The sequence below is a fragment of the Pseudophryne corroboree genome, chromosome 6, assembly GCF_028390025.1.
Source record: "Pseudophryne corroboree isolate aPseCor3 chromosome 6, aPseCor3.hap2, whole genome shotgun sequence".
NCBI classification, from domain to species: Eukaryota; Metazoa; Chordata; class Amphibia; order Anura; family Myobatrachidae; genus Pseudophryne; species Pseudophryne corroboree.
Genome location: NC_086449.1, coordinates 357,728,854 through 357,740,904, shown reverse-complemented (window position 1 = coordinate 357,740,904; position 12,051 = coordinate 357,728,854). Strand labels below are relative to the sequence as shown.

At 41.0% G+C, this 12,051-nt stretch overlaps 1 protein-coding gene across 3 annotated transcripts in view; it reads left to right on the top strand.

Annotated features, from left to right (window-relative positions):
- SHANK3 (SH3 and multiple ankyrin repeat domains 3) overlaps positions 1-7,570 on the top strand; it is a 691,108-nt gene extending 683,538 nt beyond the window's left edge. For 2 of the 3 annotated variants that reach the window (XM_063926631.1, XM_063926630.1), the window contains one exon: positions 5,875-7,570. In XM_063926631.1, the coding sequence (XP_063782701.1) occupies positions 5,875-6,403 (529 nt within the window). In that variant the 3' untranslated portion in view covers positions 6,404-7,570. Of the gene's footprint in view, positions 1-3,556; positions 3,589-5,874 lie in introns of all 3 variants that reach the window. The other variant, XM_063926632.1, reaches the window with a different exon arrangement.
- Positions 7,571-12,051: the final 4,481 nt, after the last annotated feature.

Genomic DNA, 12,051 nt, shown 5'->3' with positions numbered 1-12,051 from the left:
GTCTGATGGGGTGAAGGAATTAGTTCCAGAAAAGTTTACTTAAAACAAATCCTGCAGGCAAGCATGAGAAGAAATAATCAGGGTGCAGCTGAGGAGGTGGTCAGAGGAGGAGCAAAGAGGGTGGGAGGGAGTGAGGACATAGATGAGCATAAAGATGTGGGGGGACATTTGGCTTTGAATGTAAGGGTGAGGAATTTTATCTAAAATGGATGCACTATGATTGTTGGTGATCACAAGGCGCCGTGGCATTTATTCACGCGACAGCAGATCAGCACCAGACAGGCTGTTTTAGCAGGGCGCCGATAAAAGGACAGGGCGCATTCTAGCGTTTAAAAATAGGACAAGGTGCGGCGCCCTGCTAAAATAGCCTAACATGAAGACTACAACTGTGCAAAAGCAAGGGTATCGCAGAACCCATAGCATTCTATCAAAAGAAGCACAAGAAAAACAAAATCTAAAGGTGCATACACACTAGACGATATTTACAACAATATAACTCATTTTTATTGTTGACAATATCGTCTAGTGCAGTGATCTCCAACCCGTAGCTCGCGAGCTCACCGTAGTATTTTCGGTAGCTCACAGAGCGCACGGGCTTGGGCAGTCACTGGCACTCCTCCTTCCTTCATTTTTAATATGGTGCAGACCATCAGCCAATCAGAGCTCGTGGACCGGCAGTGGCGGCACCTGATTGGCTGCCGGACCGCGTGTTTTGATTGGCTCACTGACCGTCACCATATTTTAAATGCCTGCCGCCGCCGGAGACTCTGTCACCCTCACCGCAGCCGCTCTCCGGACTTCACAGGAGAGGCGCGCGCTGCGCTCTCCTCCCCTTCTGTCCCTCATACAGGAGGAGCAGCACCGGCGGTAGTAGAAGAAGCCAGCAAGGGTTAGCAATGTGTGGGGCACTGTATCGGACACTGCGGGGGGCCATTTTATCTGGCGCTGCGGGGGGCATTTTAAATGGCACTGCGGGGGGAATTGTATCTAGCACTGGTGGGGGCATTGTATCTGGCACTGCTGGGGGGCATTATTTGTGTATCTGGCACTGCCGGGAGGCTTTATTTGAATATCTGGCACTGCTGAGGAGCATTATTTGTGTATCTGGCACTGTTGAGGGGCATTATTTGTGTATCTGGCACTATGCGGGAGGGGGCATTACTTGTTGTGAGGCCACACCCTTTTTTGTGAGGCCACACCCACTTTCACAGGAACACACGCGCATTGGGGGGAGGGGGGAGCTTCTTCAGAGGTTTTATATTCCGAAAGTAGCTCACACCCCAATTAAGGTTGGAGGCCACTGGTCTAGTGTATCGATTGTGCATGCAGATCAATTTGGGCTTAATCATCCAAAGCTGTATCTACAGGCTGGCCACGGTGTGACATCACTGAACGATATCGCTTGCAATATCATTCAGTGTGTACGCACTATGGTGGTCATACCGAGTTGTTCGCTCGCTGCTATTTTTAGCAGAATTGCTAATAGGCTAAAATCTAAGCAATTTTACACAAAACTATGCTATTTTACTCACGGGCGAACAAAGCTTTTCAATCGCTCTGCTGATCGTAGTGTGATTGACAGGAAGTGGGTGTTTCTGGGCGGAAACTGTCCGTTTTCAGGGAGTGTGCTAAAAAAACGCAGGCGTGCCAGGTAAAAACGCAGGAGTGGCTGGAGAAACGGAGGAGTGGCTAGCCGGACGCAGGGCGTGTTTGTGACGTCAAACCAGGAACTAAACGGACTGAGGTGATCGCAATCTAGGAGTAGGTCTGGAGCTACTCAGAAACTGCAAGGAAATACTTCATAGCAGAATTGCTAATCTTTCGTTAGCAATTCTGCTATGCTAAGATACACTCCCAGAGGGCGGCAGCTTTGTGTTTGCATTTCTGCTAAAAGTAGCTAGTGAGCGAACAACTTGGAATGAGGGCCTATATCGGCCACCCAGCAGGATAGGGACAACACTAGGCGATATCGCTCATGGAGCATACCACCTAGTGTGTATAGTATGCACATTCACTGTGCAGGTCAACACTCAGCAGACTTGTTGAATAACAATACAAAATACAGTTGATCTCGTATTTATAGTACTTGTAGCATAGAGACCCTGAGCAATCAAGCACAATATAAACAGCAAACACACTGTTGGTACAACACATAAACACAAATCAATTTACATATTATATCAAAAGAAAACAAAACCTAACAAAACAACAGAGAATAAAATAAAATAAAATGGAGTACAACACACCTATTGAGATATGAAAACAAATTAGGTAAAGGAGGGCCATACTCAATGTCTTCTAACCGCAAGTGTAAATAAAAAACAAGCAAGAAAAATACAAATATACATAGCATGATACATAGAGAAGCTTGATTCCATCTATCTGGTCCATATGCAGTCAAATGTTGATATTGTCTAGCGAATAAGATGTATATAACACTCATACTCCATAGTAACATTTACCAATGCAACCCACGCTGAAAAGTCTGGGCCAGAGGAAGCCATCAGATATCCCTACATATAGCTATTTCCAGCAAAATTATTCTGCCTGATAACAGAAGATTCAGTTAGGCTGATAGAACACAGGCTATTTCCCAGATTCAGTAGGCATTTAGGGGGGTATTCAGTTATGGCCCTTTTTTTGCCTATGCGGCAAAAGTTAACTTTTTACTATTTTCTAGGGCAATGGGGAGTCGCCCTATTCAATAGCAGGGGCAAAAACCATGTGGATTGGCGAATCCACGAGTTTTCACACCAGCGCAGGTCGTTTTCGCCGATTTTGAGGAATTTTTCGCCAATGCCTTTTTGCTAAATAAAAGAAGTGTAAAGGCATTGGCGAAAATGCCGTAAAAAACAGCTAAAACGGACCGCAATTGAATATGCAGGGGGGTGAATTCAATAGCTCAGAAATTATCGGAGCTAATTGAGTACCCCCTATGTGTGTGGAGAGTTAGTACCCTCCATTGGGATTTGACTAAGTATACCTGTATTACAGACAACAACATAATGTGTACTCACTATTAAAAAAAAAGTTAAGGAAAATCAGTTTAAAAGTCATGAGATCTGTGAAATGCAGGTATTGTATTCATTATATGTACATAGATTTTAGTATAAATAATTGTAGATAATTGTTAGCACAGACCGATTATAGATAGTGTGTTAATCTAAGGGCAAGGTTTGTGGACAAATGTACACTTGTTCGTCAGTCTTGTCTGCAAGGTAAACACAAAAGTAGTTATCTGTATGATTGTCTTGTCATGTGTGGCTGACTGATCATAGCCATCTTGCCTGAGTGTAGTTTGGTTAATACCTCCTCTGACCAGTCTAAGAGGACACTGTCATTATTTATCTGTTCTAGGTGCTGCAATGTTAACATCTCTCTCTCCCATCCCATCTCTCACTCTATCTCTTTTCTATCTCCCCTTTCTCTATCTTACTATACTTTATTTTTCACTCTTCTACTTTGATCCTGATTTCTCACCCCGTCCTCCCTCCATTCTTCTTTCTTATTTCTCTCTTGCTCCCTTCTGCTCATATTGCATGTTGATTCGTCTCAGACACTCAGATGTTCGGAGTATTGGCACATTGTGTAAGTCTTTGCATGCAGTCACGAATCAGCGGCAGGCTCTGTCTGTATGTCTGTCTTCCTCCTTGACCTGTCTTGTGATCTCCAACACGAGGGGGGGCAATTTTCCTTCTCGGAGGTCAGTGGAGTCATATCTGGGAGTCTGTTTTAGCGTGTCTTTAAAGTTCCCCTCAAGTCTTTGGCACTTTTCAGAGAACCATTTCTCTATTATTGACCTTTATTTTGATACCACCTCCTGTTTATTATTTATGAATATGTTGTCATAGTTTCTGAGCCACCTGCTTAAATGCCCCCAATAAGTCATCTAAGTATCTCCTTGTGTGTATTTCCAAGATAGATAAATAGAATGCCCTTATTTCTAGCTAAGGAAATCCTCAATGCATGGCTTGTTGGAAATACGTGAGTAGAGGACTGAAAAGTTCCGCTTTATATGAAACTTATAATTAGGAAACCCCCTTCTCCAGATATTTACCACATTTTCTATGATGTACTAAACTAGAGGGTCCTTTGTTTTTTCTTTTAAGTATAAACCCAGTTATATCTGCTACCATCTGATTTCTCCCTTTCCGTTCTCTTTTCCTCACAGTTACTAAACGGTGGTGAGTGTAAATCTCAACAGTGCAGTGCACTTCCATTTAAAAATTACTAATATAGAAATGTACTTAGATATCATTATATTTCCATAAACTTATATCAAGCCGGATCTGAGAATTACACGCACACAAGTACACCAGGCGATGCATTTTGGACACACTATTATCAAGAACAAAAGATTATTCTGTACATTGGATTTGGTCTCTATTTACATCCTTTGTATGCACATTACACTTGTTTGTTGTATACAGAATCTAGTGACATTGTCAGTGGAGTGTTCAAGGGCAAATATGGCAACTGTCTTCTGTACTCCCAGCAGGCAGTGTTTGGGAATGCAGGTACAGTACATTCAGGTTGATATACCTGTGAAAATAACATACCTAAATTTGGCCTGTTGGGTTTTCTATAAATAGAGTGTTGTGGAAGAAAAGTTTGTAATTAATTTTATTTTTGTTTCTTTTAGTTGCCTAAGACCATGCTTTAGTTGTTATTTAAATTTGATGTAACAGTGGTTTATATATAAAGTCTTATCGGGGAATTTACTTAGCCCCGATAATTTACCAGGTAGTAACCCAGGGCTGTTCAATTAGAGACCTTTTTCTCGCCTGGCAAATTAACTGTTAACGAGCGTTAACCCATAGAATCCAAGATAAGTTCCTGAACCTATGTGTTTACATGTTCGTAGCTCCCAAAAACAGGCTATTTATCTGGGATTTCTTTCCGAGCCTGCCGGTTACCTGCAGCCTGCAAGCTGCCTTCGGGGCTAACTTTATAGCCCTGGGAGATCAATTAGCCTGCGGTAAATTACCGAAGCTTATTGAATTCTCACCTTAGTTTTATGTTGCCATATTCATTTACACAAGCTGTACAATTAAGCGAGTAACAATTGCATTTTTAAATTTACAGGGCACACGAAAATGGATTTTACTTTAATGACTCTAGTGTGTCTGTTGTGTGCTTATTAGTATTCATATGTTGCATGCTCTGTAACCTCCACCACAATGACATGGCCCGTGCTGAGACACAGCTGCCATCACTTCAATACATATCAACATACACTTCCCCACACTGGTAGTACTGCCGTTTAGTAACTGCCACAAGAGTTGTGCAGTTCCTATCAGCTTCACTAACGCCTCTTTGTATATGTCGCCCTTTCAGTTCCTTCCTTGTTTCATGCACAGGTATCTTCATTCATTTTTTTATTTGAAAACAGGGTCTTAGAGATACTTTAAGGGATATGATGTTAAGCGGTTTAGATTTTATCTAACTCATAATACTCTCTCTCTTTTTCTTGCTCACTATTTTCTGTTTCATTGCTAATATTGCTCTTTTTCTGTCATTTTTACTCCTGATGTATATCTCTCTATACTTCCTTTTCCTCTTCTTGGAATGGGCTCTAATTATATCTGTATTCACTTTTGCGTTTCTAAATATCCATCTCCTTTTAATCTACCCATTTACTTTTTGATTTTCTAATTGTTGTAAATTTTTCGTATTCCTTTCCTTTTCTACTTAATGTGCCTCTTGTTTTTTTTCCCTACATTTGTCTTTTATCTCTTTGCATCTGGCCACTTTCCTCCCTCTCCCTTTATTTCTTTCCCTGTGACTGTTTTTCTTTATGCCATTTTTCTTTCTCCCACTTCTTGCTTTGCTCTCTCTACCCCTCTCCTTATATGTTCTCTTTCCCTATCACAGCTTGTTCAGCAGTCTTGGAGAGCTGCACACTATTTCCCAGCGCAGCTATGGAACATCCTACACCGTACGTCCCGGGAGCCGACACCCCTTGACTCGCAGGGCACCTAGCCCTGTACCACCTTCTTCTGAGAGGGTGGATCCCTTGGGAGGGGCACGTTCCTACACACTTACACCTCCCACCATCCTGAAGTCCTCCAGTCTCTCAATTCCTCACGAACCCAAGGAAGTGCGCTTTGTGGTAAGGAGTGTCAGTGCCCGGAGTCGATCTCCTTCTCCATCTTCTGGGCATCCCATGCACACTTCTCGACCATTCCTGCAGAAGCCCCTTTCCCTTTGGAATAAGTATGATGTAGGTGACTGGCTAGAGAGTTTGAACCTATCAGAACACCGGCTCAAGTTCCAGGACAACGAAATAGAGGGCTCCCATCTACCTGCGCTTACCAAGGATGACTTTGTAGAGCTGGGGGTAACCCGTGTGGGTCATCGGATGAACATCGAGCGTGCCCTCCGCCAACTCAGCACCAGCTGACCCGGTCAGGAGCTGCGGTCCCATCTTCCGGGAGGGCAACTTCGCACCGCTGCAGGGGGAGGAATTATTTCACATACACATGACTCAGAATACCTAAGACATACATCTGTGGACACGCACAAATCTGGGCACTTAGACAAAACACAATGCATTGTACATACAAAAAATGGTTCAGGTTGTCCTGAACCTTTACAAAGTGAAACAAGTTGCTGCCCACATACACATACAGTGACTATAACATGTGCTAGCTTAATTACACTTAGTCTATCACATGCAGATACACTCACTTTGACACACACTGATACACAAGTGCTGACTCATACACTAGCGGAGAGAAAGCACTTTACAGTGAGTGATAAACCAGATACATAATAATACTCTCAAATACACACTACAAAACTTGTTCAACTTCAAACATACAATCCTCTCCTTGTGCGGTGCAATGGAGCCCAGTAATTGATCCCCCCTCCCTCTTTCTCTGTGCCATGGAGGGGGGGTGGGATCAATTACAGGGTCCCAAGGCCAGGCCACTGTGTGTTAATTCCACCTTTTTTAAACGTGAACCAACAAAGGGATCGCAGTCAGACAGAGAGATCAGTCTGCAGGGGAACGGGGTTGAGCTGCACACCTCCCATACCAAGATCTGACTCAAGTCCTGGAGAGTAATCCATGGATTGGGCTGGAAGAGGCCGCAGGTTCCAGCCACCGCCACTGTGGGACGCTTTTTATGCATCTTTTTAATTAGCTATATATTTGAAGAAAAAAGGACTTTACCTATATATATCTCATATATATATCTATATATATATCTATATACACGACACCCAGTCACTGGACTTTTTATATACAGCAGATCTGGGGGTATATAGAGGTATCTGCGGATCCCGCAGTGCCTCATTTTGGGGGTTTGAATTTGTTTTGAGTATTTTTTATTTGATTTTTATTGGAGGTTCTGATTGTTTTTACAATAAACCCCTTTACCACGCCACCAGCATTATTTAGAATGATACATGCATCTTCTTATTTAAGTTGCATCTTAAAGGGTTGATCATTATTTGGGGTTATTTTCAGGGGCTTCTCATTTTGTTCTAATGTCATATTTATTTGCACATCAGTATTCATTAAAATTGGGCCATCCATTTAACAGGGTGGAAGATTTGTCCTTAAGTTGTGACTTTTATGTCTGACTGTTCTGGGATATTTCTTACTGTGTTTCTCTTGCGGAGTTCCATATTTTCTTTCCTGTGATATTCCATATGGGTTACTGTTTATTCTGGCATTTAAGGTGAGTTTTTCTGGTTATGTTATGTTAGGTCAACTATTTTATTGGTTGGACATTTTATTTAAATAATTGGGTACATAGTTTTCATTTAATTTGAATTTGCAATTATATTGACTTATTCCAGGGTTTTGTCTATTCAGGTGTTCAGAATTAGCAATTATTTCCTCACATTGCTTTTTATGGTTTAGCCGGAGAAAGAACAGACCCCATCTAAACCCTCTGAAATGTTGTACGTATTCCCTAACAAAACACTACTAAGAGTCTCCCTCTCAGTTCATTGGTGTCCCAAAAACAAGTGGGCCTGCAGTGTTTTTTTTAATAGATGTCACTGCATGTGTGGTCAACTGTCTTTTGCAGCGCCTTTCATATTGTCATTAATGGACCCATTGGCTGGAGAGGAGGGAGGATCATGGAGTCGGCTGGGTCCTCTGTTGCACTGTGTCCCTGTGCACCTGAGGATAGATTACCCAAGGGTGACCGACCTGGATCCAGTGTGCCTTATTGCCATGATAATCGCTTCAGGTCCCTAGTGGGGAGAAGCAATCTAATGTTATCCCATTTCCTGCAGTGCCTTATCGCCATTGTGGAGCTTAGACAAGACCCTCTGACTGTGCTACACTAGCAGCTGCCCACAGAGCAGAAACATTTACAGTCCCCAAGATGGAGCGATGGCTGCTGCTTCTCTGACTGGATCTCTACAGCCCGGTTCCTACACACCAGTGGAGCCTCACGAACAGGGTTGTGAATCCAGTTACCTGTTTGGCAGAGGGATGTCACGGAGCCAGGTTATTAAGGCCACATGCTTCTGGAAGGAGAGACAAGTCACTAAATAGTACCAACATAAATGGAATTGCCACCCCATTTATTATTCTTCCCTTACTGTCACTAATATATATATATATATATATATATATATATATATATATATATATATATAAATATGTTCACACAGACACAAATATTTTGTGTATAGGAATATGTGAAATGTCAGTTTTGTATTCAGGTTCACTTAGCAATATTTCACAGAAAATTACTCAATTGTGTGAGGTTCCAGTGGAAACCAAATAGAAAAAAATAAGCCCCACAAATTACAGATATTTTTTGGCACTGGAAACTTCACCTTTCTGCCTCTATGAGAATATGTCCTGTTCTCCTCTGTGCCACATACCTCTTGATATTGAGGCCGGAATCATCTAACAGTATGCAGGAAGCCATAGAAATACTTCATGATTTGTTTATGGACTGCAGCCAATGCCCAGAAATGGAGAGATCATCTAAAGAATATGTTTTACTTTTTCTATGATGACCATACTGTACAAAACAGTAAGATTGTGTCTTTAAAATTTTTTCCTGTAAATGAATACAAAGATATCTGAATATAATATTTTAATAATATGAATCTGGAGAAAACTGGAAACAAAATGCTCTGAGAAAATCAATATATAAAAGTAATAAAATCAATATAATTAAAAAAATTACAAAAAATATGGAATTTGAAAGTGCCCATAAAGTACAATCCATAGTTCTTCACATTTTGAGATAAATATTTATCAATACACATTAATAAAATATATTGAAAGCATGAAAGAAATGATGTGCCAAAATAAAGCTAATACAATTTTTACATATTATAACTTTATATAAAAAACTTTTTTTGTCTTGACTCCTCAATTACACTGTGTACAATGTATATAGCCCCATTATTTCTGGGTAAACGCCATTGAAAGCCCTTTCTTATTAGTTTATTAATACCTTCCCATACTTATGCCTTTTATAGAATTTTAGGCACCCTATCCCACCTAGACACATCCATGTGTAACTTGCTTTTTACTTAAATGTTCCAAAAATTTTCACCAGAAAGTTAATCTCTTCTTTTTCCGGCTTTGCCTAACCTTGAAGTGGTGGGACCGGTGTTAATTGGGGGGAGGAGGGGGGGGGGGGAGGGAGGGGATTCTGCCATGGGGTAAATATCATCTGGTGCTAATAAGAGGGGGTTGTGGTTTAATCTACCCCTCTCATATCTTAATGTTTTTAAGGCTTTCATACAGAGTGTGTGTTAACCACAGAGCATTGCACAGCTTCTGGGGCAGTTGTTGGATATCTTACCATTGGGCCTAGGACTAGGGAGAGATTGTTTTTACTAAATGATGTGATTAGCAGATTATTGATTCAGACAGAGAATGAAGGGTAGAACTGTATTCAGGTTTTAGCGACTATATATATATATATGTATATATAATAAATATATATATATATGTGTGTGTGTGTGTGTGTGTGTGTGTGTGTGTGTGTGTGTGTGTGTGTGTGTGTGTGTGTAAAATTGCATGGGATGGATAGCATGAGCATTACATTGTGTTGTGGGACTTTATGACCAAAGAAAATATATTAGGATATTGCTGCTAGCATAATGGAAAGTGGTTAAAAGTTTTCTATTCAGTAAGCATTCTGGTTTTTTTATTTGTATTTTTTTTATATACATAAGTCCATCACAATGAATGAGGCCCAGTGAGACATTTATATGCCGCAAGTCAAGTAAAGGAACCACTCAATAGGCTGAAACTGAATGACTCCATCCATGGCATACTAAAATACTCACATTGCAGTGTCGGTCATATGAATATAAAGAGCACAACTCGATTATCACTAGTTTTGCTATAATTAATACTTCTGGTAAAAATCAGCCCATTGTAGTCTAATGAGTTCACCCACAGCTGTATCATTTCCGTACAATTATCTCAAAATTATAATTGATACTTTCTAACCATTTTTCTTAGGAGAATTGTCTGCCGAATTGTACAAAGTTGCGATACCGCTTTGCTATAATAAAGACATCAAAGGATGATGTAATAGTTAAGCACATGTAACAGCTTTGATGTTAGACTTCTTAGGAGGTCATTTACGCAGCGCATTCCATTTACAGTGAGTAAAGCTTTGGTTATGCTCCCATGCACAGAAGATTTAGCCCAGCGCACACCAAGGTATACACATTTACGCATACGGAAGAAGTGTGTTTAGGTGTGCAGGGAGGCGCACTCAGCAAAATATCACATGCCAACCTCCAACCACTTTACAATTGCCCCTTGCATTTGATGTTTTGTTTTTCTAAAAAAATCTACTCAATGAGTGATATATTTGGGCTTTCTTTATTGCATAGTGCACTTTTGTGGAAGTAAACCATTGTTTTACGATGGGCAAAGGGCACCTACAGTAAAAATGCAATCCTCCCTCAAACTGCAACATACCTCCCAACATGACCCTCTCCAGGAGGGACTCAATGCTCTGCTTCTGGACTTTTCTCTTAATCTATGATTGCCGGCACCTGTGTTGAACAGGTTAATGGATAAGAAAGGTGTTTTACTACAGGTGATGACAATTATAAATTAAGAGGAAAGTCCAGGAGCAGAGAATTATGTCCCTCCTGGAGAGGGTCATGTTGGGAGGTATGCTGCAAGTGGAAGGTACAAAAAGAATAGGATGAGACACAAACCCCAGATCAGAGTTACTGCAGGGATCAAGTTATTTTATGAAAAGGAAATGGCTTTAGTCCACCCACAGAACAAGGGATGAGCCCTCCCCACCCCTTTATCTTATTTCAATTAATCTGACTCCCTAAATGCAAAATGAACACATTTTTCCTACTCCCTACTTAAGGAGTGTCCTTACTCTGCCCAGCTCCTCCCATCAATTAGTGCAGACATCTGTGGCTTCTGAAACTTCATCTTGCTCCATAAACCAATAGTCACTGGCAGAACTGTAGGCACACTTCGGCAAGTGCCTGGGTCTCAGACGGTTTTGCAAATTTCCATCTTAATTTGAACACTGCAAATAGTATAAAAACGTTGAATGTTCTAGTGAAGCCCAATTCAAAAATATGCCTCGTTATCTTGCTATGGCTCAGAGAATTAACATTGACACTTTTTTTTCTTTTTATAGGAAGTTAACTTAGGCAGCACTACAATTATGCGTTCTACAGTATTTAAGCAATCATGTGTATGATGATGTAATCTATTGAATACATACAGTACTCTGGGGCAGATTTATTAAGCCTGGTGAAGTGATAAAGTGTAAGGAGATAATGCACCAGCCAGTCAGCTCCTGTCATTTTTCAAACCCAGCCTGTAACATGGAAGTTAGGAGCTGTTAGGCTGGTGCTTTATCACCTTCCACTTTATCACTTCACCAGGCTTAATAAATCTGCCCCTCTGTCCGTAGCGGTGAATTCATGTGTGCTCAGGACAATTGCAGAGAATAGATGCACAAAATAAGCCAAATTTACAGAATATGTGTATGTTCAACCAAGCTCAAAGGCATTGGCGTCAGATGTAGAAGTCCGTATACTTACGCCCCACAGCAGATTACTGGAAGA